The sequence below is a fragment of the Astyanax mexicanus genome, chromosome 8, assembly GCF_023375975.1.
Source record: "Astyanax mexicanus isolate ESR-SI-001 chromosome 8, AstMex3_surface, whole genome shotgun sequence".
NCBI lineage: Eukaryota > Metazoa > Chordata > Actinopteri > Characiformes > Acestrorhamphidae > Astyanax > Astyanax mexicanus.
The window spans coordinates 53,945,409-53,972,845 of record NC_064415.1 but is presented as its reverse complement, the minus strand read 5'-3'; the positions used below and the strand labels follow the sequence as shown (position 1 = coordinate 53,972,845).

The 27,437-nt window shown below is 38.9% G+C and overlaps 1 protein-coding gene across 1 annotated transcript in view; it reads left to right on the top strand.

Moving 5' to 3' along the window:
- The window catches only part of hs6st1a (heparan sulfate 6-O-sulfotransferase 1a), a 173,366-nt gene extending 151,941 nt beyond the window's left edge, over positions 1–21,425 (top strand). Inside the window, exon 2 of the mRNA XM_022667048.2 lies at positions 15,819–21,425. Coding sequence (XP_022522769.1) covers positions 15,819–16,560 — 742 coding nt within the window. The 3' untranslated portion in view covers positions 16,561–21,425. The remainder of the gene's footprint in view (positions 1–15,818) is intronic.
- Positions 21,426–27,437: the final 6,012 nt, after the last annotated feature.

The window sequence follows — 27,437 nt, the reverse complement described above, 5'->3', positions numbered from 1 at the left end:
AGAAAATAAAAAATAAAAAAATAATAAAAAATGAAACATCAGTGTTGCCTGGTCACTGTTCTCTGCACTTATTTGGCCCTTGGGGCTCACCCATGTGTGTGTGGCTTCACAGTTACATAACGCGCTCCTCCTCGCTTCATTATCTCCTCTCGTTACGCAGCTAGTGTGACACGCGCGAGTGTGTAAATGTGTGTGTGTGTGTGTTAGCATGTGGCAGAAGTAAAGTGGGATATTTACCCGCTCGGATGAGGCACTGGCATGTCCTCCGTCGGCCCGGCCAATTACTCCGCCGAGGCGGCAGCAGGCATCGACAGGGCTCCGCGACGCCTCATTTAGCTTCGGCTTTAATAAGACACCCACTAGAGGGCCAAAAGGCCCCCGGCTCCTGCCATTCCGCTCCTCATAGAGCAGCTGTCGGAAGCACCTTACCTAGCGCCGTCATTAAAGTTATTTACGAAGTGAATGGAGCTTGTTATTGTGAAATGCTGGGGTGTTTGGTGAAATAACGCTGTCACTGTGCTGTCTATAATGTGCCAGATAATGACGATGCTATAGTTAGCATCGCGGCGGGATGCTTCACGCTTGAGAAACAGTCATAGCCTTTTCCGGGAAACGAGGAGGCAGACAGGTCCTTATATGCTGTCAAAGGTGCGGCACCTGTGTTTGATTTTGGTTAGATTATGTTATTCTGCTCTTAATGGGGTCCCTAGGGGCTCGGGTGTTTAGCGCACAGTTTCCGGGCCTGTGGTGAATCAACCCAGGGAGCAGTCGAGCAGTAATGTACCTCTATTATATGCTTATTCCAATAAATAAGCATATATTAGAGGTATACGATATGGATACAATCGATATTTTTATCCCATTTTCTCCCCAATTTACAAGACCAATTACACAATGCACTCATTAGGACTCATTAGGAATTGAGTTTTAGTTTCGATACAACAGCTCACAGACGCCTGTGCTGATCGACATCACCCTTTGGAGGTCACAGTGGCAGCGCTTTAGTCCGCTGGACCACTTGGAGCCCCAATACAATTGATACTGATGTAAAGTGTGATAAAGCATCTGTTTGGAAGCCCCTGAATGTTCTTTTTTTATTTTTGGAAATAGAATGTCTAGTTTTATAATCAAGAGGAAGATGGATGATTAAAGCTGAACTGCTTGATTTTTTTTTTTTTTTGCACCAGGAGTAAAGGCATAAAGTTTTTCAAAAGCAGTGTGTAAGACTGGTGGAGGAGACCATGATGCAAAGATACATGAAAATTTGATTAAAACCAGGGTTATTCCACCAAATATTGATTTCTGAACCTTTAAAACTTTATAGATATGAACTTGTTTTCCTTTGCATTATTTGAGGTCCTAAAAAACAGTACTATAATACTAGAGCCAGTGAGGCAAAGTACCGTCTAATTTAACTAATTTAATGCAATTTAGAACACTTTTCAATAATATTTTCTTTTATTGTATAGGGATGATAAAAGGCCAATTTGAAATATAAAATATTACACAATGGCTTTAGACGCTATGGAAAAAATAATAAAATGTTTATAGTAGAATATTAAAGTCTTCTTTTCTGTGCATTACAGAAAGAATAAAAGTTGTAGATTGAACTGTATTTGCTTTCATAACAAACATACATGATAAAGTATTGCTTTATAAATAGACCAGAGCTTGTGCATGAAGTCTGAAGTTCTTATGAAGGGAGACTTCAAATAAATAATTCATGATCATTTTTAGCATTCAATGAGATGTTGAGATAAACCCCAGTGGTTCCTCCAGAGCATTCCACATGCTTGATGCAAGAATAGCCAATGCTAATGTGTATTTTAGTCTCAGGGACATGCCAACAAAGGTTTCCCAGAAATGTGCATGTGTGTGTGTGTGTGTGTGTGTGTGTGTGTGTGTGTGTGTGTGTGTGTGTGTTTCATAACACACCACCCACTGATGTCATTCTTTCTGAGCCAAAGTTTTAAAGGGTTGCATATTGTATACTGCTGCCTATTGCGAATCCACTCCATCTCTTCACTCCAGCGGAACACCTGTGTATATATATATATATACACACACACACACACACACAGTTCACATGATGAATATTCCTGACCTGGGCAAACAAAACATAAATTTGGCCAAAGCTATGTTCCAGCCAACCGAATGCACACGAACAAATAGCAGGAAACGGCCTTCAGACGTGGTGTGATGCTTTATTAAAGAAAAAACTGTGTTGTTTCAGTACTGCTTGGTATGTTAGTCATTACACACACACACACACACACACACATACAATGTAAACATATTAATCGTTTCCCAATTGCATATTACATACTAACACTATAATTTATACACTATATACTACTCCTGAAAGTGTCATTTTGACAGGTCTCATCCACAATATGTTTTTTTGTGTTGATGAGTTTTCTTCTAAAAAACTTATATTTATATTCAAACCTCTACTTCTGACACCAACAGCTGAGAACACTAATATTTTAATATTAAATTATCCAGTAACACTTTATGATAACTTTCATTATTTCATATATTTTTTAACAAATGATCAGTAGATGTGAACAAAGCAGTAGTTCATCTGAGTTTGAATATGATTAAATGCTCACACATGGCATTTATTTATCAGCATAAATATTTATGTTAAAATGTTAGCAAATCATCATTTGCTCATCAGAATTTGAATATTAATAAATCGATAGTTAATGTGAATTTTAAACCAGGCAAATGTTTATCAATCGCAGTTCATGTTGCCAATGCATTTATTAGCATTTACAAATGTGATAGCAACTTTTTAGTTTCTGGAAATGTGAAAAATAACAGTTATTAATCATTAGTTAATGGTAAATTAATTAAATGTATTATAAAGTCTTACCGATTATTCTTTATTTTGATCAGAAGATGAAGTAGACACTAGGGGGCAGATGGGTGGGGTTGTTGTCCACAGAGTTACCAAGCATCATGCAGATTAGCGCCTTAAGCTTGTGTGTATGCGTGAACAGCAGGTGCTAAAACATGTGTATGTACTGTAGGCTATGCCTTGTACTGTATATGGGTGTGTGTATGTGTGTGTGTGTGTGTGTGTGTCTGTACACACACACACGTGTGTGAGTACATCTCTCACTGTGGCATCGCGCCCAGCCCAGACCCCGAGCTAATTAGGATGTGCTGATTGATTAGGCCGCGGTAATTAGCTTTTGTTATGTAGATGAAGCTCCCATCGGGTGGAAATTGATTAGCCGGCGCAGTGTCCCCGGAGAACGGATACCGCCGCGCTCGGCATCGAGAGCCGACAGGTTTCGTCTTCAGTCCTGCCGTATCTCGCCGTGTTCTTAATCAAACACAGTTTTGAACCGCAGGCACTGCCAGCTGACCGCGGCTATCGATGTTTATGCTAACGAGGGTTTTTTTCTTGCCCGGCCATGTGGAGTTGGACGGGGGGGAACCGAGGCTATTGTTCGCATGCCCTGCTGATGATAAAATGCTAACATGGCTTGATGTAAGCCAAGAGCCGCCAATTAGTATGACGCCCAATTAGCATAATGCTAGTGGCCGCTTACCATTGTTTGTTCTTTGTTAGCGGTGGTTGCATTGTTGGCTGAACTTAAAACTATTCGTTTTAAGTTAATAAGCCATGGCTATTGCTGGTGGTGGAAAACTGTAGTTACTTATAATACTGTATTTCTGCACTATAAGGCGCACTGGATTATAAAGCACAAGATCAGTAAATGTATATTTTCTGGTCTATTTATTTATTTTTTATACATAAGATGCACTGGATTGTAAGGCACATTATGTGACACTAATAAGGAACAGAGGTGTCACCATGTTTTTCTTTTAATACAGCAGGTCTCACCACTAAGCTATAATAAGCTAAAATAAGGTAAGTTAAGTAACAGTTCTTAAAACTGTCTATTCGGGTGAATAAAGTGCTTCTGTTTATTTAGAGTAGGTTTAGATATCCAGATTTCCACTTTTGGCTGGATGCTGCAGCATTAGCATTAGCAGCTAAGCTCTAGCACTAGTGACACACTGAGGAACTTTGAGTGTTTCCGGTAAACCAGGGTGATATTAGCTAGCGGTTTGCCCCACATAACTTGTTTTAACATGGTAAACAGTATGAATGGTGAAAGAGCTAGAGCTCTTAGCTGTGTTAGCAGCTAATGCTGCTCCAGCAGTGCTAGCTCGGGTTATCAGTCAGCTACAGGCTGATAATACTCATCTTTGAATGGCAAAAGAGCTAGCGCTTAGTGTGGTTAGCGGTTAATGCTAATACTGCTCCAGTTTCAGTGCTGGAGAAACTTCAATAAAACTCTTTAATAACTCTGTACCTTAATACCTGACTGGTAGAATTCATACATAAAACACACCAGATTATAAAGTGTACTGGATTATAAGGCATACTATTAATAAACGTCTATTTTTTTGGCCTATTTTCGTTTATTTACAGGAAACTTAGATTTACAATAAGGCTGGGTTGAGCAGCATTAGCATTAGCAGCTAACCTCTAGCACTAATGACACACTGAGGAACTCTAAGTGTTTCTGGTAAGCCAGGGCGATATTAGCTAGTGGTTTGCCCCATGTAACTTGTATTAACGTGGTAAACATGGAGACTACAGTCCAGTAATAATACTCACCTCTGAATGGCGAAAGAGCTAGCTCTTAGCGGGATTAGCAGCTAATGCTAATACTGCTAAATCAGTGATAGCTGGGGTTATCAGTCAGCTACAGGCTGATAATACTCACCTCTGAACAATAAAAGAGCTAGGGCTTAGTGTGGTTAGCGGGTAATGCTAATACTGCTCCAGTTTTGGTGCTGGAGAAACTTTAATAAAACTCTTTAGTAATGCTGTACTTCAGCGGAGTGGCTTTACAGCTCCTTAATACCTATTATAACGGGATTATAGCATGTACTGACCTTATAGTGTGAAAAATAAGGTACTTTTATAGTTAGCCAAGCATGATTTTGGACTAAAGGTTGGTATTTTCTAGGGTCAGTTCTTTCATAATAAAATCAGAGAAGCATGATTTCCTGAAGCAGGAAGAAGCTTCTTCGTCTGTCTAGTCCCCCCTGACCCCAACCTGGTGAAAGATGCTGTGTTTGTGTGTGTGTGCAGGAAGACAGGCAGTGCAGGACATTGATAGGAAGCCCACTGCCCTGCTCGCAGCCCAAAAGGCTTCTTCCGTTTGACCGGCGCTGGCCATTAACGGCAGCGAGACGCATTCATCCCCGAGCTAATGCGCCCTTCCATTTCCCAGCGCACTGCAAGCCACACACTTCCTCAGACAGGTCTCGCTTAATCTAATTACAGGCCTGCTTGCACACTCAGGCTGTTTATTCCAATAAGAGCCTCTGAAGGAATTCCATTTGGACCTCCGGGATCCATTCTAGACAAATAGCCTTGATGTCCAGACGAGGCTTGACCACTGTTGAAAGCCTGCGCTGGGTACGGTTGAACCCGTTTACCTCAGGCTTCGGAACCATTCTCGAGTGCTGTGCGCCACTTTTAGCAAAAAAGGGTTCTGTATAGTGTTGGACATAGTGTCGAACTGCTTGAATTTTTGCACCAGGAGTAAAGGCATAACGTTATCCAAATGCAGTGTGTAAGACTGGTGGAGGAGAACCAAGATGCCAAGATGCATAAAAAAAACTGTGATTAAAAACCTGGTTTATTCCACCAAATATGAAAGATTTCTGAACTCTTAAAACTTTATGAATATGAATATTTGTTTTCTTTGCATTATTTGAGGTCTGAAAGCTCTGCATCTTTTTTTGTTGTTATTTCAGCCATTTCTCATTTTCTGCAAATAAATGCTCCAAATTATGATATTTTTATTTGAAATTAGGGACAAATGTTGTTCGTAGTTTATAGAATAAAACAACAATGTTTTCGCATTTCAGCATTTATTTGCAGAAAATGAGAAATGGCTGACATAACAAAAACTATGCACAGCGTTCAGACCTCAAATAATGCAAAGAACATTTCTAAAACTATATATTTTAAAGTTTTAAGAGTTCAAAAATCAATATTTGGTGGAATAACCCTGTTTTTTAATCACAGTTTTCATGCATCTTGGCATCATGTTCTCCTCCACCAGTCTTACACACTGCTTTTAGATAACTTTATGCTACTCACTCCTGGTGCAAAAATTCAAGCAGTTCAGCTTGGTTTGGTTTGATGGCTTGTGATCATCCATCTTCCTCTTGATTATATTCTAGATGTTTTCATGATTTGGTAAAATCAGAGAAACTCATCATTTTTAAAGCTGATGTCAGTAAGTTTTGGGATTTAGGGCCCTCTCTGGTGAGAATGGGTAATTGCATGAGCATAAGGAAGAATCATTTTAAACTGTGCGGGTTTGATGTAAAGAATTACAACATGACATTTTTCCCATTATTCTTCAGTCATAGTGTGTGTGTGTGTGTGTTTGTGTGTGTGAGCACAGGAAGTGTAAAGTTGCTCAGGTGTTTGCCTGTTTTTCTCAGTGGCCACTGAAAAGGCTCGTAAATTTGAGCGGAGGGGAGAGTTACAGATTTCCCCTGAGCCTCTGCCAGATTTAAGAGTGTGGACTCTGTGGATATTTATGGACAAACACACACACACACACACACACACACACACACATCTACCTGTGTATGAAAGCAGCTGAAGAAATATAGTTCCTGCAGGTTGCTATAGTGTATAGTGGTGTGGAGTCACATGTTTACTGAATCTATTATTTACAGCATAGAGAGAGAGAGAGAGAGAGAGAGAGAGAGAGAGAGAGAGAGAGAGAGAGAGAGAGAGGGAGCTGTGTGTAATCAAGGACGATCACATGATCAGGATTATGTAAAACATATGATAGCACTGTATAACCACCTTCAGTAATTCCACACTCTGCTTCTGCTGCTGCTGCATGTTCCAGTGGGCTGATTCAGTGTGTGTGTGTGTGTTGGTTTATATCTGATTTCATACAGTAGCTGAGCTGAGGCTGGACAGTGGTGTGTTAAAGGGCTTGTATCCTACATAGATTCTAAATAGTACTGTTTTTGGTGCTATACAGGAATATTTTTGCTTAGAGTGTATTAAAAATAAAGAATATGGGCCCAGAACCAATTAAAAGCTGTTTAAAACAATTATTTATGATGAAATTGAAAAGATATTGAACATTTAAAAAGATTACTTTTGTCTAACAATGCTTCCAATTGTCAAACAAACTTTAATAACAGACGGATATAACCAGAGTAAATATAATAAATGAGAATTTTATTTATTAAATGATCTTTGTCTGATATTAAAGTTTGTTTAAGAATCACAGCCATCAAACCAAGCTGAACTGCTTGAGTTTTTGCACCAGGCGTTTTGCAAAAGCAGTGTGTTAGACTGGTGGAGGAGAACATGATGCCAAGATGCATGAAAACTGTGATTAAAACCAGGGTTATTCCACCACGTATTGATTTCTGAACTCGTAAAACTTTATGAATATGAACTTATTGTTTTCTTTGCATTATTTGAGGTCTGAAAGCTCTGCATCTTTTTTGTTATTTCAGCCATTTCTCATGTTCTGCATTTTCTGCAAATAAATGCTTTAAATAACAATATTTTTATTTGGAATTTGGGGCAAAATAATTTTGCTTAAACTTATACATATAAATAGCGAAATCAAAGAAACTGATCCAGAAACTGAGGAGTGGTCTCCTATTTTTATTTTTCCAGAACTGTATATGTACTGTAAATATGCAAATGTTTTATAGCATTATTACTATAATTTATAGTGGGCTAAAGTGGGTGGTCCTGTTCCTATTTTATTTATCTTATTATTGGCCAGTGGTTTATTAATGTGAATAACCACTCTGGATCTAACCTTCTGATCATTACACACACACACACACACACACACAGTTACTGGCAGTAAGTAGATACATTCGGTCATATAATCATGAGGTCGGGTGTGTTGTGGTGAGTAGTGTTTGAAGTGGGTGAATGAGATCATGACATTCCCTCAGATGTGTGTGACCTTATCATGACCACACAAGAACAAGTGTGTGTGTGTGTGTGTGTGTATGTGTGTGTGTGCGTGTGTGTGTGTGTGTGTGATGCCCTTACACCTTTCAATCAAGCCAATGACCATCAGTCTATCATCCCTTCTGACCATAAGTCCAGCTGTATGTAATACAGAACATACTGTAGCATTACACTGGTGTGTTTAAACACAGTATAGGAATTATGTGTGTACAGCACCACCAAGTGGTCACAGCAGGAACAGGAACCTAGGTCTGCAGAATTAAAATAACTAGAAATGTATGACATAATAATAATAATAATAATAATAATAATAATAATAATAATAATAATAATAATAATAATAATAATAATAATAATGTAGTTATAAAGTATTTAAGTCCAGTCTTAAAACTATTTGTCTTACTCTTAACATTATCTTGTCCCGTCTTGACATTATCTTGTCTCAGTGTTGTTTCGAAGAAATTTTGTCAATATATATTTTGAATCAGTTAATATTATGTTTTAACATTATCCTTTCCAACCTTGCCATTATGTTTAGTTCATGTTGAAATGATTTAGATAAGGTATTAACATTAGTCTTAACATTATTCTGTTTCTGTCTTTACATTGTTTTAACTACATCTTGATATGTTAAATTCGTTTTAACATTGTCTTAATATTATCCTTTTCACTCTTGACATTTTTTTTTATTTTATTATATAACATTATTTATATTAGATTGCATTATATAATCCCATTCTTACCATTATCATTTTCAGTCTTGACATTATCTTGTCTCCTTTCAACATTATCCTTTTCATATATATATATACTTTATTTTAACATTACTTAAATTAGATTGTAATTATTAATTATACTGTCTCAGTCTTAACATCATTTTCAGTCTTGACATTATCTTGTCTTAGTTTTAACATTATCTTTTTCAGTCTTAACATTATTTTGTCCGTCTTAACATTACCTCACCATATATTTTAGCATTATCTGTTTCAATCGTGACATTATTTTGACTTCATTTTACATTTGACAATATTTGAATGTGATTGTAACATTATCTTGTCTCAGTCTTAACATTATCCTTTTTAGACTTGACATCATTTTGTCACATTCTGGGCTTTATCTGGTTTCAGAATGGAGTCTGAACGTACAAAAATTGTACATTTTAAGCTCTTCTTGAACGATGTGCTTTTAGCTACCACTAATCCTTTTGTTTTCCTTTTTCTAAATTTTTCTTTTAAAAGTAGTTTTTTTTTGTTGTTCTAGTTACTGGTTGTTCTGTAGTCTGCATTGTATTTAACTAATATCTAGTTAATTCTGTTGATTTAGTGCAGTCATGAGCACAGTCATACAGTAGCCTTATATTGTTATAATCATCTCACATCCTGTTTTAAAGTTGCATTGGCTCAAAGTACCTCTCCCTATAATTTAAAGACAGATTAATAGAGCTAAATCCCTTAAACACCTTTAAACTCTGATAATCTACACCTGTGTTCAGGTGTGTGTCTCCTTGCCCCTGTAGAGCTGTCTTATATCACTAGTTTTCATCTTATGGGTTTGGATAGGAGTCATCTATCAAAGCTCAGCACTGTGTGTGTGTGTGTGTGTGTGTGTGTGTGTGTGTGTGCGTGCGTGCAGTAATATGCATTAAGGTTTATGTGTATGCACTTGAAAGCCCTGAGCTCAGCCCCTCGTGTCCCTGATGGCCACGAGTGAGAGAACATTAAAGTGTATCATGCATGATCTGCACACATCCATCATGTTCAGTAAATGTTTGATTACTGCAGTGTGTTTGCGAGTGTGTGTGAGTGTCCCAGCATAAATATCCAACCTCTGCCGTCTCACCTGGGTGTTACATTACAGCACATTTAACAGAAAGCGGGTGTTTAGATGGTAGTATCAGATTGCGTTTCAGAGACTTCAGAACGTCTGCTCTGGAAATGTCAAATTTGTGCATGTCAGGTCAGAATGCACTACAGATTTATCAGTTAATAGCTCCAGACCTCAAACCCAAGCATGATCTCATCTTAAAGACATATAAAATTAAATATTAAACATCCCAACAAGCATGTATAACCTCAAGCTGCACATGGACATTTTACATTTTAATGCAGGCACACAAAGTTTGCGATTAAATAAAATGCATGTCCCTACTAAAATAGTGGTTGTGATAAATTACCAAGCTATAGATAGTAAAGTTTAGTTGAAGCTGAGTGCTTACTTGCTGTGGAGAAAATTACCCAGGTTCTAGGTTCTGCTGTCTATGCTCATGGAACTTTTTCCGAAGCTTTTAGGCTGTGTAGAATGGCTATATCACATTGTTTGCCAGCTATTGTGTTCTATACCTGGCAACCAAGGTTGTGGAAAGGGGACTGGGGAACTGCTGGTAAATAGGCCAGCTATAGTGTTCTATACCTGGTAACCAAGGTTGTGGAAATGGGACTGGGGAATTGGTGGTGGATAGGCCAGCTATTGTGTTCTATACTTGGCAACCAATGGTGTGAAAATGGGACTAGGGAATTGGTGGTGGATAGGCCAGCTATTGTGTTCTGTACCTAGCAACCAAGGGTGTGAAAATGGGACTAGGGAATTAGTGGTGGATAGACCAGCTATTGGGTTCTATACTTGGTAACCAAAGGTGTGAAAATTGGACAAGAGGATTAGTGGTGAATTAGGCCAGCTATTGTGTTTTATACCTGGTAACCAAGGTTGTGGAAATTGGACTGGGGAACTGCTGGTGGATAGGCCAGCTATTGTGTTCTATACCTGGCAATCAAAGATGTGGAAATAGAACTGGGGAACTGCTGGTGGATAGGCCAGCTATTGGTGTTCTATACTTGGCAACCAAGTGTGTGAAAATTGGACTAGGGAATTAGTGGTGGATAGGCCAGCTGTTGTGTTCTATACCTGGTAACCAAAGGTGTGGAAATGGGACTGAGGAATTGGCCTGTCCTGGACTCTAGTTCTCGTTCTAAAGACTACATTTCCCAGAATGCAATGGTCTCTAACCTTCCAGGCAAGCCGAATCATGTGACGCTTCAGAGTTCTGGCTCACCTGACTGTTCCAATTGCCATTTCCTGTCTCAATTGTATAAATACCCCCCTGTTTCTGTTCCCCGTTGCCGAGTATTGTCCCTTTATCCCTAGCTACCCTACCTTGCTTTTAATTTGTGTTTTGTTTGTTTGCCTACTTTGTTACCGACCTTGTTTTGTTATATTGCTATTTATATATTTTGCTTTAAGTATCTCCACATGTCTACGTCTCGTCTGGCTCGCATGACACCGGCTATTGTGTTCTATACCTGGCAACAAAGGGTGTGGAAATGGGACTGGGGAATTGGTGGTGGATAGACCAGCTATTGTGTTCTATACTTGGCAATCAAAGGTGTGGAAATGGGACTGAGGAATTGGCCTGTCCGGGACTCTAGTTCTCGCTCTAAAGACTACATTTCCCAGAATGCACTGGTCCCAGGCAAGTCGAATCATGTGACGCTTCAATAAGTTTGCTTATTTTGTTACTGACCTTGTTTTGGGAAATTGACTACTCTTTTGCTTTAATTACCGCCGCATGTCTACGTCTCGTCTGGCTTGCATGACACCGGTTCTATACCTTGTGTCCTATACCTGGCAACAAAGGGTGTGGAAATGGGACTGGGGAATTGGTGGTGGATAGCACCACCACTGGTTAGAGGGTTTATTAGAATGTATATGGATGAAAAGGGAAGGTAATATGTTTGAGTTACAGCAGTCACGTTGCTATCTGAAAAAGCTAGACTCTCCCCAAACCACTGTGTAATTGATTATGTAAAAACATTTTTTTTATCTGTCATGTTCGCTTCTAACAGGCAGGTCAGAATTAGCATAAACAGTTATTTTGACCCTGTTCTCGTCCTATTCTCTCAGTCTTTATCTTCTTCACTCTATTTTCTTCTTCTTCTTTTTTATCTGCTCTGTTCACCATTGACACATCTGACACATGTCTTCATTTGCACGCCTCAGAACAGCAGCACAGGAGGAGTCACATGGCAGTGTGTGCGAGTGTGTGTGTGTGTGTGTATCTGTGTGTGTGTGTGTGTTTGTGTGTGTTTGTAGGACAAGTGAGGATGCGGATGTCTGTTTTACCTACTTCCGACTGCTACCGCTGTGTGATGCACACTGCAGGGAGGTGCCTGCCTGAAAAGTAGTTCACACAGTGTATCTGTCACATCATAACTCAGGAAGTGATGTGTTTGTATTTGTGTGTGTGTGTGTGTGTGTTTTCTTTGTCACATTATTTTGCTTTCCGCATTCATGCATGCTTGTACTTGCACAGTGTATTTACGAGTGTGTGTTATATAAGTGCATTAGCGTGTTGGCTAGGACTGCAACTAATGATTATTTTGGTAGTCAACTAATCTGATGATTATTTTTTTTTCTTATTAGTCGATTAGTTGATTAGTCGGCGATTATTTCTACCATGTCCTCCATCTCTAAACACAATACAAACAGCTGAACATGAGAGTTAATGTAACGCCAGACAGAGTGGAGGCTGATAACCAGATATTACAGATATCAGAGCCAAACAAACAATAATCTCACCAAATACCAGAGCCGTAGTAGTATAAACAGTCCGTGTTCGAAACCAAAAGATAGTCCAACCAAACATCAAATCCAAAAGGGGCAAAACAAGAGACATAAACCGATAAACCAGAAAAGAGGGTCGAAACGAGAAGGCACTAGAAGAACACATGAGAAACGCTTAGTATGCAACAAAAGTCGCCAATACCTCGTGAAGATAGAATACATAATGTAGCCTTAAATACAAAATACATGATGAGCAAAACCCGGAACTTCCTCAGAACACAGGTGAATCTGAGCGTCGGAGCGTAACGTGACTGGGCGAAGGAGAGCGACTGACGGTGACATCATAAATCATAGGATTCTGGGAAATGGAGTCCGGTAGTGTGGAAGGAGAGTCAGGCTGCGTAACAGTTAAAGGCATTTACTTGTCTGGATGTTGTTTAAATATGGAAAGTACTGATATTTAGTGAGAAAATATGTATTATGTCTGTTGTGTTTGGGCCCTTTTGGAGACAGAGACACTAAGTTGAGTGTTAACTGTGTGAGTGAGCCATTTACCCATCTCCCATTGCACTTCTGTCTCCAGCACTTTGTGTAATGCGATACTGTTGCTGTTACAAATTAACAATTAGTCGACAATGAAATTTGTAGTCGACAAATTTATATAATCAACATTTAGTCGATTATATCGACTAATCGTTGCAGCCCTAGTGTTGGCCCAGTCAAACAGTAATACAGCCTGTCTCTCTTGTATGTCCATTAATTACATGTGTACTGATAGCAATAGACAATTGCAATAATGAGCATAATAAATAATCAATAAATCAGTCAATTAATCTTTATTTTCACTTGGAATTCCACAATATTACCAAAGGCAATATATTAACATCCCATTCTTAATCTGTAGGGTTTAATATGATGTCATCCCAGCCACCCTATGGAGCTATAACAGCTTCAACTATTCAACTGGGAAGGCTTTCCACAAGGTTTAGGAGTGTGTTTATGGGAATTTTTTACCATTCCTTTGGAAGCACATTTGGGAGGACAGATAATAATGTTAGATGAGAAGGCCTGGCTCAAAGTCTTTGCTCTAGTTCATCCCAAAGGTGTTTTCTATTAGGTTGTTCTTCTACTTTAAACTTGCTCACTGTCCAAGCAGAGTAACTAACTAACTAACTATTTGGTCTGGTTAAAACGAACTCTGGCTTGATTTCACTCTTGGTGCGGTTCAATTGGAGTGAGAACGTGATTTAACCTTGATACAATATCTATACGGCTGTTCAGGTGCAGTTTAACTTGATTTGATTTATTTCCCATATAATTACTACAGCTATTAGCTAACACTGTCTCTGCTGCTGCTCTATGCTAAGCTGCTCTATGCTAAGCTGCTACCATACTAAGCTGTTTTCACACTAAGCGTAGTATTTACAGCAATCATTACTCATGCAAAACTCTGTTTACAGACGAAAATACATGACCATGTATTTTCCATGACTCACTTCGCATTGAAAGTCACGTGCAAGTGAAGACAGCATGTTCACATGGTTTGTTGTGGTGCATTGTAGCAAGTTAAGAGTTTTTTTTTTTTAAGCATGTGTGAAAACAAACCAAACCAAAGCAAACCAAGAAAGAAAATGCTCCAAGTAAACAAACTCAATAACTCAATAATTTATACCAGAGAAATCAACTACAGCTGTTAAAACAGTCTTAAAAAAAAAACATCTGTAGCACATTTATTTTTAAATGAAAAAAGAGCAGGGTGGGATCTTCTGCGGAAGTATCCCTTCAGAAAGCAGCCGCCCATTTTTCCGCTCTGCAGAGCCAGATGAGCGCGCTGGAGCCATTCCGGTGATTAATTTACTAATGCGAGATTTGATTAGACAGAAGAGGAGCTGAGAAATGTGGAGGTTTTGTGGCTTTCGTTAGTGCGCCTTTTTTTCCCTCCCACTTGTGTAGCGAATAATGAATAATAATGGACTCTTATGGGGAATAGAATAATGAAGTGACTTACAGTCACATCCACTTTATACTTTCTGCGCACTCTCTCTTTTTATTACCCTCTCTCTTTCTCTCTCTCTCTTACTCACTTTCACTCACTCTCAGTCTGGCTAATGATTTTTAGAACGTAGGAGAATCCCGCAATAGGTACTGTATCTGTACGACTGCTAAAAGAGCAGTTTTGCACTTGACAGCTTCAGAAAATTTATCTTGATACTTCCCACACATTTTTTTTTTTATTTATTTAAAATGTCCTGTTGCTATAATTACGTAACAGCCAGTATTGCAGACAGCATCCAGACTGTCTCATATCAGATGGTTCAGACAACTGGAAAAAAAAAAAAATAATAATAATACTGGTTATACTGTAATCAGTAGTAGCTGATATTCTGCCATACTCGTTTTTAAAGAGATTTTATGACTGACCATAAATCTGTCATTTATGGTCAGCCATAAAATTGTAGTCAAAATGTTTCATCTTTGGTAAAACGTAAGTTCATTTAGCCCAAAATCCCACTGAAAGTCTAGCATACAGTTACATTATACGTTTAATACTGTGAGCTATCCCAGCTATCACTATTCGAACGACGGAAGGAGGGTGAAGGGTTCTGATACATCAGCTCACAGATTCCTCGAACTGATCAACATCATCCTAGGAGTGATGAGGGGAAAGAGCACCATCTACTGTACCCACCCAGAGAGAGCAAGGCGAATTGTGCTCTCTTGGGGCTTCAGCAGCTGATGGCAAGCTGCATAACCAGGATTCGAACCAGCAATCTCCCGATCATAGTGGTGATCATTCTAACTACTGAGTCACCACTCTGGCTATAATCCTGAATCCCAAAATTTACCTCAAATCTGATCCTGAAACTAAACCTACCTATGTGTCCCTTTCCAAACCCAAAATCTAACCCTAATCTGGTTTCTAAATCCCTTTCGGTGTTTTAATCCAAACTCCAGCTCAAAATCTACCCATTAACCTGATTTTAGCACTAAACTAAGCCCTACTTCCTACTCTTAACCTGTTACAAAACATTTCCTTGACCTAATACAATTGATAGATTGCCTTGATCAACTGTTTTGCAAGATAGTTAATGAATAAATAGAAGAACTGTAGATAAATATATTGTGAATCTATTGTAAATCTCTACAGTAGCAACGGAGTACATTTATACATATATGTGAATATAAGCTACACTAAGCAAGACCTACACTGACCATTTATTTGTCCTCTTTTCTCTCCTTTGTCCTGCAGGAAGTTCTACTACATCACCCTCCTGAGGGATCCGGTGTCGCGCTACCTCAGCGAGTGGCGGCACGTCCAGCGTGGCGCCACGTGGAAGACCTCTCTGCACATGTGCGATGGCCGCACGCCATCCCTCGAGGAGCTCCCGGCATGCTACGAGGGTGCAGACTGGTCGGGCTGCACGCTGCAGCAATTCATGGACTGCCCGTACAACCTGGCCAACAACCGGCAGGTGCGCATGCTGGCCGACCTCAGCCTGGTGGGCTGCTATAATGTGTCCACGCTGCCCGAGAAAAAGCGCGCCCAAATCCTGCTGGAGTCGGCCAAGAAGAACCTGCGCGACATGGCCTTCTTCGGGCTGACCGAGTTCCAGCGCAAGACGCAGTACCTGTTCGAGCGCACCTTCCGCCTCCGCTTCATCCGACCCTTCGTGCAGTACAACAGCACCAGGGCAGCCGGCGTGGACCTGGACAACGACACGGTGCAGCGCATCGAAGAACTGAACGACCTGGACATGCAGCTCTACGACTACGCCTGGGACCTCTTCCAGCAGAGGTACATGTACAAGAGGCAGCTGGAGAGGCGCGAACAGAGGCTGAAAGAGCGCGCAGCCTTGTTGCCCTTTCGGCGCTCATCCAACTATGCTGTAAACGAGCCTCCCTTGTCGCGAGACGAGGGCACGGCCGAGTCGGAAGCTGCCTCCCGCTTGCCCACAGAGGACTACATGAACCACATCATAAACCGCTGGTAGCAGGGGGAGGAGCGGGGACTGCAGATCACTGGATAGGGCTGCGTAGATCTGACAATGAACGTCAAAAAAAAAAACAGAAACAGAAACAAAGGCGTTTTCTAAAATGCTTATGTAACGTTCGTACGATACATGCGGCTATTCCGACAGATTGTAACACCCTACCAGAAGCATGGGAGGGAGTCTCTATGGCTTCTGTTTCGTTGCAACATCAAGACAGAGAGAGAGAGAAAGCTTGACAGGACTTTCACACAAGACAGAATGAAGGCAGCAAAAAGTAGTCGATAGATTGTAATAATTGATAGGTTGATCGAATCGTCAGTTGTAGCCCTAACACTGGAGGATGAGTGCTGGACAAGGCCAGGAAAGATGGACGCTGCTGCATCACTCAAAAAAAAGTATCCCGTCGATTTACGTCTCGATGACCATCATTCCTTCCCTTTTTGTGTCTCTTGAGCTGCCAGACTTGAAACGTATGTGCTTATATACAGTATGATTGGGATGCAGCCAAGAGACACAGAGGTCACGTGACTCTGAAGGAATGATTGAACGCTCAGATCAAGCCCTCTTCTGAAAAGAGACTAAAGGGAGAAGACTTCTTTTCCTTTTTTTTGTTGGTGGGTTTAGACGACTTATATGATATTCATCCACTCACGCAGATCTTAAAGGAACGATCAAAGTGAAATTGTATAAAGGCAAAGGCTAAACGTTTGCCTAAACGTCTGCTGCCATTTCAGCCATGAGAACGTACATGAGGGACGACAATGCTCCACGTCTTTGTTGGGATTTCGTTTTTGTTGTTTTTTTTGTTCCGATTTCTTTTCAGGGTTTTCATTTTAAGGTTTTTTGTTGTTTTTTTTGTTCTTTCTCCCTCTTCCTCAAATAGGTTGTTTTTATAGCACTGAGACCAACGATGCTGCCTAAGGTTTATTGGATGCAATTTTATCAGCTTCTGTTCGTCATTGTTAAGGTTTAAACAAAAAAAAAAGAAGAGGAAAATATGAATTAGACTTGACGAGATAAGACATGTCGCGCTTTTATTTTCTTATTGTGTCGGATGACCTGATATGAGTGTGTTTGTGTGTGTGTGTGTGGACCATAGCCATTATTTAAGCCTTCAGCATACTGTACTGTCTGACTGAGTCGAGGAGTCAAGTCGGGCATACTGATATATTCTCGCTGAATGTTAGAGATGAGTTTTGTTCGGCCTGGGAACGATTTGGCCTGGTGTCACAGGCTTTGGATTGGATTCACAGGGAAAACTACATCGATGACATTGTTATATATGCTTGAAGGGGGGATGGAAAGGGGTGATCCAAAGAGGAATCTATGTCTTATATTTCACTTCTGTGTGTGTTCCTGGGCTGGTTCTGCAAGGTAGTGGGAACAGTATTGCTTCTGTGACAGCTCCTTTGTATTAGGTCATTAAGGGAGAGTTACAAATGGTGTGGATGTATGTATGCGTATGTATGTGGTGTGTATATGATGCGTGAGACCTCTTAAAAAATACCTTAAGCAGAGGCCAGAAGCAGACACTTTCTAACGAAAGGCACCACCATTCCCATTTCCCCTTGACTACTCAGCTGTGTGTTTGTGTGCTGAGAGCACAAATTAAGAGCGAAAGAGGCGAAAGAGGCGAGAGAGAGAGAGAGAGAGAGAGAGAGAGAGAGAGAGAGAGAGAGAGAGGGATGAATGTGTGTATATAGTTTATACATTCTATTGAGTGTGAATGTAAATAGTATGTATGGGATTTCTGTTCATGTGTGCTTGTATTGTATGATTGATCTCTTGCTGTGGTCTTCAGGGACTGAAGCTAAAGCCAGTAAAGAGAAAAGAGCGATACTGAGGGTGCTTGGTATTATTATATATTGAAATATTGATATATTGATGGCTGATAAGTGGTTCAGCAATAAATGGGAGAAATGTATTATCACTGTAGGTCATATATTGGAATTGTTGGAATTACGATAATTACAACCAATACTTTGACGCACTCTTTGGTGCTGACACCTTGTCTTGACAGCAAAACTAAGGCCCAATCCCATTTCACCCCTTGACCCTACCACTTACCCCTACCATTTACTACTTGTCCCCATTCTTGTTAGGCTGGAGGGGTAGGTAAGGGGAACAGATAGGGCTTTTTAGTCCTTCAAAGGCACACTTCAAACTGAGGGCTATGAGAATCATTGGTAAGATGGCGCAACATGTGACCAAATAAGTATTTTCCTTGTTAAAAGTGACGATTAGCACTTTATAACCATAGTTTAATAAAAGTAGTATCAATGTTGTATGGCCGAATTCTTCATAACAAGCATAAAAAGATTGCTAATAGTTTGTCTCAGTAGCGAGCTAACTAGCTAGCTAACTCTCCTGTTCCACCTTAAATGGTGCAACAGACAGCAGGGGCTGCTGCATTTAAGGCAGAACTAAAAAAAAATAAAATTAAATAAAAGACATACAATAAAGCCCTAAAGTTAACTAGTTATCCAACAGTTAACTAGGTTACAGAACTTTTGCTTGAAGGGTCATACCAATTCTTAGGGGAGGATTTATACTCAAAAAAAGGGGTAGGGCTAAGTTGTAGGACCAAAGGGTAAAATGGGATTGGGCCTAAAAGCTCCAATTCAGAGACAGCACTTCCTTTTTCCTTTTTTAATGGTTTTCCAATAAAGAATATTCTATAAAATATAAAAGTATTCAGCATACACTGACATTGCGGTATAGCAGTATTATGAAAACTGATCATGAAAGGTTACCTCAGGGGACAGCTTGGGAATGTCCACACCTGTATAAGCGGTGAGGTGTTATCTTGTTAGCAAACCTGCTCAAGGTAAGGCGAAGTGAACGATCAAAGTTTGAGCAAGACCTCAGAGATGAAGGGACTACCAGTCCTAGTGTAAGATGCCGATATCTTATTATCTAATCTAAACTACCAATATAGAGATTTTCATATGTTCCTACCTAACGGTTTCAATAGTGACATTGGCTCAATCTCAAATCCACACAGTAGGGGCTTATATTGAAGGCTTTGAGACATTAAGCAATTATTATTGTTATTAAGACACAGTGGAACTTAATATTCAACTACTGGTGGAAAGAGCATGTGCAAACTATCTAACCTTGGATTAAACAAACTTTTAGTGGTTGGCCAGAAGCCAGATTAGAGATTTATTCTCCTACCAACAAGGGTCCTTGGGCTCTCTCTTAACAGTGTGTTATTATTGTTGACCCAAAAATACTTTTTTGAAGAAAATTCTGAAGTTTAATTACACACTGACTGGCAAATGAGCTGTTATTCATTTGCCAGTCAGCCACAAGGGGGCGCTAAGTATCGGTTGGTATATTTACTGGCCCAGAAAATCTGTATCGGTGCATCCATCCATTACTAGTGCTGCACCTCAACCCTTTGAACATAAGTCTTGACTTAACCGCAGAAAATTCTGAAGTTAAATCATACAATTATCAGTCATTGTCATTTTCCTGTTAACCACAAGGGGGCGCTAAGTATTGGTTATAATTATCAGCCCAGGAAATCTCTGTATAAGTGCACCCATTACTACTTATACTGCACCTCAATCCCTAACAACACAAACAAGCCTTCGCTTAACTGCAGTGTATCGTTGTCACTCAGCGATTGGCTAAGCAACTCCAGACCAGTAAAACGAAAGTTGTGTGAAGAATGTGACGATTGTAGACGCGAGTGTACCCACTGGAAATGTACCTTCCTCTTCTCTGCCTGTCCTCAAGCTGCTGGAAGAAACGGTCCCGCTTCTCTTCATTCCACGCTGGGCTCTGGGAACAGCGACTTCTGAAACCAAGGACAACACTCTGAACTACTGTTACAGTGACTGCGTATTTAACCAAGCCTGAAATACTTTACTCGTGAAAGGAAGCTTGTCATGAAGTGTCACTCTATCAAGGTCGACCTTATTTCGTAAGTCGCTCTGTTCATGTAATGCTGTAATTCTTTTTTGCAAACAACACAGAAATGTTCGGTGTCCGGCAAGCCATTGTGGACCATGCTTGGTGTGATGTTCACAGTATAGTACTATAGGTCTGTTTACTATACTGGTATATCCTCTGCCTTATGATGAACTGACACAAGTGACAGTTTGGTAAAATGATGCATATACTATTTACCCTTAAATTCAAAAATATAGTTCATCAGCAAAAGCATGTGTGGTGTTTAAAGTTATGTAGGGTTGCTACAAAGTTAAGGTTTAAGATCAGGTGGGTCACGCGGCAAGACAATGACCCTAAGCACACAAGCACACAAAGAAAAATGTAGTCCAAGTCCACAAGGCTTGGTCCTTGTCTGGAAAACTGTACAATCCTTAATTGGGCAGAGTACAAAACAGCCAATCAGAAGAGAACCCGTTTACATGAGTCTATAGACTTATTTATAAGTTATATTGGAATATTATGACCACCGACCCAACAGTGGGAATGCAATCCTTGGTAGCATACTCTATTAGGTAATCTGGACAATAGTAGAGCACTGAAATTCCTCTGGCTTCAGCATCCCATGGGTCACCATTAATATGCGATTGGGCGGCACCTTGTCATTACTAGCTTTAATTAGTTTTGTAGCTTCAGTGCTAAAAACTAGACAAGCTAACCCAAAACACCAAACCTTTTTTGGAATAAATCATCAAACACCAACATTTAAGAAAGAATTGCTGTGCCGGACAGTCCCTGAGCTTTCTATTCCCAGGTTGTGAGTCCTTCACATTCCAGCTCCTCCTCCACTCTGCCTGTTTGTTTGTTTTTGTTTGTTTGTTTTGTTTTTGTTTATTGTTGTTTTATTTTAGCATTGCAAAAATGGATCATCAAAGCCACCAATAAAAGATTTCATTTTTATATATAAATACATGTGTTGTCGGGTTTTATTTTTGTTGTATTCGTAGATACAGAACATGCATGCAAAAATGATGATTAAAAAACACTTCATGTATGAAAAAAACTTCTAACATTTGTTAGAAAGATTCTCCAGAGAAATTTGTCTTTACCTTGAAAACATGCCAACCTCTGATTCACACTCTTCTAAAAAACAATGTTAAGTATAGTGAGAAACAGCTTACAAAGGAAAAAGTAACCAGATCAAATATATACGATGTACCATGTAACAAACAATGTAAAATTAACTAGGTTTGGATTTTGGTGCAGATTTCATATGTTACAAAGTCCAAAAAAGACACATGTAAATAAAGCTTCAGTGTGTCTAATATAGCAGGGCTGTTAGCGGTAATACAGCATCTAAAATGCATCCAAAATATTTATGGAATATCATTGAAAAGTTACTTTATTTCAGTAATTCAGTTTAAAATATGAAACATATATTATATAGATAGATGTATTACATACAGAGTGACGTATCTTAAGCGTTTATTTCTTTTATGGTTGTTGATTGTTATGGCTTACAGCCAATGAAAACCCAAGGACCAGCATCTCAGAAAATTAGAATACTATATAAGACTATATATAAGACAATTGGTACTTTTTAGGCAGTGTGGGCGGTGTGCCAAGACCTGCTGGAAAATAAAATCAGCATCTCTATAAAAGTTGTCAGTAGCAGAGGGAAGCATGAAGTGCTGTACGATTTTGTGGGAAAACACAAAATTTGATTAGATTTGATAGAACATAGTGGATCAACACCAGCAGATGACAGACATGTCTCTCCAAACCATCAGTGATCATCAGTAAATTTTACATTTTATTTGGAAATCAAGGGACCAGAGTCTAAGGGATTAAATGTAGGAAATCGCAAGTGTCAAACTATCGTACAGCTACTGTGGGAGCAATAGATACTCCCTCTAGAGGCAGCTATATTCAATTGTGGAGCTTCTAAAAAGCTATTTGAAAGCACTTTAACAACATGCTGCATCTCAGAGCTAAATAAATCGAGAGGAAAAATGAGTGAAGAAGAAATAAAGCACACACAAAGCAACTCCGAGCTCACAGATCCGTCATATAGGCTAAGCATTGCAGAGCGCTGACTAATGAGCAATTAAATGTGCAAGCGCTGCTGTAGCAGTCGCATCTCATCAAAAAACAGGAATAAACAGGAAAGCTAGCAGAAAGCTGAACGCTGTGTGGGCTGAGTTTCCGCTTTGTCTCATTATTTCTGCTCATGTTGGCAGCATTGAGTAATGCTCTGAACTGTAACTGTGTTTTGTTCCCATTTTTCAGACTAGCATGCTAGAATGCTAGTGTATTTGTGTGCTATCTAGCTTTTCTGCCGATTATACCTCACTAATGAGACTTTAAAATGTAAAAAAGTTGCATTTTGTGTGTGTCGACTTTACAGTTAAAGGAAATACCTTCCGAACTTACTTTGGAAACATTGTGAAAAAAAAATTAAAGATTAAAGTATATTAAGCATTATTATGCTATAGTGCACTAAAGTGTTCTTGTAGCCACATTATTATTAATCAGTATATTTATTGTACTTATTATACTTTAATTATAGTAATAAAAATAGAACAAAAGTCTTACTTAAATTGTGCTAAGTGTACTGAAATGTATGAAAATGGAATTATTTTAAATATACTTAAATACAATTTAAACATACTACATTATGAATATAACCACATATTTGAAATATGCTTACAATAAAATTATAATACATTTAATAATGAGTATTACAACTGTATCACTTTATTTATTATACACCAGGTATATTAGAAATGTACTAAGAATTGATGTTAAATATATGTGATCTATTTACATTAGAGTACAAATATGCCTTTTGTTCCTGTCTTTTGTAAGTAGCACACTTCTAGTATACTTTGTATAGTTGGATACAAAAATATATTTTAATATACTGTACTACAATTGTTATCGTGTTACAAATTTACTTAATTTTTTTTTTAATTAGTAGTAGTAATTTAATTTAATCTCTTAAAAGTTGCATTATTATACTTTAAGTGAACTACTGTAACAGTTTTTTTTTTACATATTTGGAAATAAGTGTTTTAAAAGTGTATTGAATTGCATTAAACTAAAAGTGTATTTCATAGTAGTTTATTTTTTTTAAATACACTATATTGTACTTTTTAAAAAGTATAATCAAAGTTTACTCAAAAAAATTAGATGAAAGCATAATATTAATGTACTTAATGTACAAATTATGCCCCGTTTCTCCCAGTCTGAAGGGTGTTTGGACAAACTGTTAAAATTTCTGGATTTAGGAACGCCGTGGGAGAACGGAGGTGTGCTATTCATCAAAGTTAAGTACATTTTAACATGTTTTACTTTTACACCAAAAGTCCATTTTACACCAGAGTTCTCCTTTAAAAATGTTGACAGATTGAAATGATTGAACTGTAACATTCAGAAAACATTTTACTAACAAAAAAAAAATAAAAATGTTAGCCAGGAGGGCAGGTAAACCAAGATACACACTAAGAACAGGCCTGTCAGGGTTTCTCTTATAGGAGAGGAGAGATATAGTACACACACACACACACACACACACACACACACTCTGCACCAGCCAGGAGAACCTGGAGCCAAGCCCAAAGGCACAGAAGCGGCTGAGTCAGACGAACGCTCCTCTCTGGTAATTACAAAAACGGCTCCTGGCGCAGACCACCGGCCTCACTGCTTTTGTCCTGTCTAACTGAAAGGCGGTATCAGCAGCCGTTATTGTCTTAAATGGAGGGGGTGATAGCTCTAACTTCTCTCCGAATGAATGGCCAGGCCCGCGGCTCGCAGTTGGACCAGGGCCACACCTAGCCCCTCTCCGGCTTATAGCTATTGTTCCAGCCCCGCTCCGTCTTATTGTATTGTGCTGCGGATATAATAGGGTTTCTCATACGCCAAATACAATGTAGTGCAGTGTGGGGAAGATGAAGTAGCTCCAGTGTGGACAGGCTGTGCTGTATATCTTTAGAGTAAGGATCGGACCAAAGGAAGGAAAGCACAATGAGCTTCAGTTTCAGAAGAGCTAACGAAGCAGTAACTACTCCGTAAAACCCAATAAGTTCACCAAACTTAAGTACAGTAAACCTAACAAATATACAGCTTTTTGTTTTATTCTATAAACTACGAACAACATTTCTCCCAAATTCCAAATAAAAATATTGTCATTTAGAGCATTTATTTGCAGAAAATAAGAAATGGCAGAAATAACAAAAAAAAAAGACGCAGAGCTTTTAGAGCTCAAATAATGCAAAGAAAAAGATTCATGTTCATAAAGTTTTAAGAGTTCAGAAATCAATATTTGGTGGAATAACCCTGGTTTTTAATCACAGTTTTTTTCATGCATCTTGGCATCATGTTCTCCTCCACCAGTCTTACACACTGCTTTTGGATAACTTTATGCTGCTTTACTCCTGGTGCAAAAATTTAAGCAGTTCAGTTTGGTGGTTTGATGGTTTGTGATCATCCATCTTCCTCTTGATTATATTCCAGAGGTTTTCAATTTAGTTAAATCAAAGAAACTCATAATTTTTAAGTGGTCTCTTATTTTTTTCCAGAGTTATATATACATTTATACATAAATCACACCCAAAACTCTAATATTACACTCTAATATTCTGTTGGACCGCCTTTAGCTTTGTTTGCGATCGTGGCATTGTTTCGATAAGCTTCTGCAACGTCACAAGATATATTTTAATCCAGTGTTGCATTAATTTTTCACCAAGATCTTAAGATCTTGAACCACTCTTTTACAATAACAGCCCCGTGAATCCTGGCATTGTCATCTTGGAATAAATGGAAAAAATCTACTGATGGAATAACCTGGTCTATATATTCAGTATATTCAGGTAGAGTCAGCTGATCTCATTCTTTCAGCACATACTGTTGCTGAACCTAAACCTGCAGACCAACTGCAACATCAACCCCACATCATTTACTTGAGTTAAATCCAGGTGGAGATTTTGTTTTTCTTCATTTTTTGGATGAGTATTTGGGGTAGTATTAATCAACAATGCAAAAAAATGTATATAAAAAAAAAACTTTAGGATGTGTACTGTATATTGTAGAATAATACTCCTTTAAAAGAATACAAGCTGTTGCAGAGGAGAAGTTTGCCCTCCACCTTCTCCCTCCTCCTCAGTATCCTACAGGCTGATCTATAACAGAGGAACCTTGACCTCATAAAGCAGCCTGGTCTCCTTCCCCTCACAACACACAGGCCTGTCACACTTGATCTACTGTTTTAATTCAATCCGGGAGCATGCAATTTCGGCCGGCCCATCACGGCAGGGGTGCGCGGTGCTCTGGCCGGCGATTGGCCCTGCGCTAGTGGGTATAAATATCAGCCGTGCCCTTGTCGTTTGGACAGTTGGGACTGGTAATAACTGGACAGGTCCTGAGTGCCCAGTCATGCCCTGTATCATAAACGGCACATGCACTTTGACATCGGGTTGGCCGTGAAATACAGTGTCTTCTGGCCCGGAGAGGATAAGAACAGAGTTGCAGGTGATGCTCAGCTTTGGTTTGAATTATGGTGGAAGGTTTTGTTGATCTTTTTGGAACATAAACTGTTGAAATAAACGAATAACTCAATTAGAGTTGTAGTTTTCAAGTCCAGTTTTGGTCTCGTCTTGGTCTCAGCATCATTTGTGATCTGTCTTTTCTTGGGGTGAGATGGAAATTATGTAAGTTATTTAGACCAAAGTGTCTGAGGTAATGCCTTGTCCTGTATACGGGCTACAAAACCTTTATTCTCTGCAGTAAAATAACTTTTTTACACTCTGAAAATGTGAGGGTTTAAAATCTCCTACAGGACACTTGGAGAAGCTGCCTGTTTTCTCTCTAATCCACTTAATAATTCCAGATCAGTAACAGGAATCAACCCAAATTCAGCAAACTTGAAAATAGACATAAAACCTAGACAAACACAACGAAACTAAATATTTGGAGGACATGACCTGTTGGATTTGTATTCAGAAAAATACTGATTTTAAAATGAAGTTCAGGAAAAAGCCAATTCTATTCAATTTTTTTTCATTATATTTTTATAAACATAAGCAGATTTACTTAAATATTTTTCTATACTTTCTAATACTATTACAATTATGATTTTTAGTAACATTCCTTATCAAATAGAAACCTTTTTATGTAATGCTTGAATAGAAATCCTCAAGATTTAGGGGTGTAATGTCAGGCAGAATATTGACAAAAATCATGGCCTGCTAATTAGGGTTAGTTAGAAACTGTTTTTTTTAACCCTATTGGTACTTTGCGTCCTCATAGGGAAATGTTACATTTCTGCTTCTCTGCACGATGATATACCATCTATTTATTATTTATTTTAAATATTATTATTATTATTTTTTTTATTGACCCTTTAGCCTCATATTGAGACACTGGACATACCATCTAGTGGTCACATGACCACATTACACTCAATTTTTTGTTTAAAACAGGTTAATTTACTTTGACTACTACTCTACATTGTTTTGGACTAATTGGGTCCTTCAGATCCTAAATAGCAAGGATCATATTTAATTCTTAAAATAAACTACTGTCCCCATATGAGGACAATATTAGAGGCACGCTGCTGCTGAAGCTCAGCCTAAAAAGCTCTCTCTCCTGCCCTCCTCTAAACCCATACATCACCCAGTGCCCCTCTCAAACTACCCTTTCCATTTTTTTAGCCATGTTCAAATTCAGTCAGCAAAAATCAAGGGGGTTTAGTGCTCCTTTACTGTATAACCTGATAACTTAAGTTTAGTTAGCGTTAAATTTAAACTGAATGGAATTAAACTGAATTCTTACTAAATTTAGCTCAATCACAAAACCTGTAAATCATTCCTCTGTTTGATTTATTATGATCTAGACCTTATCCACCTTTCATCCAGAGAAAATCTCCAGTTTTGCTTGCGAAGCTCTTTAAGTGAAAGTGGCTCGCAGCTCTTAGGAAAGGA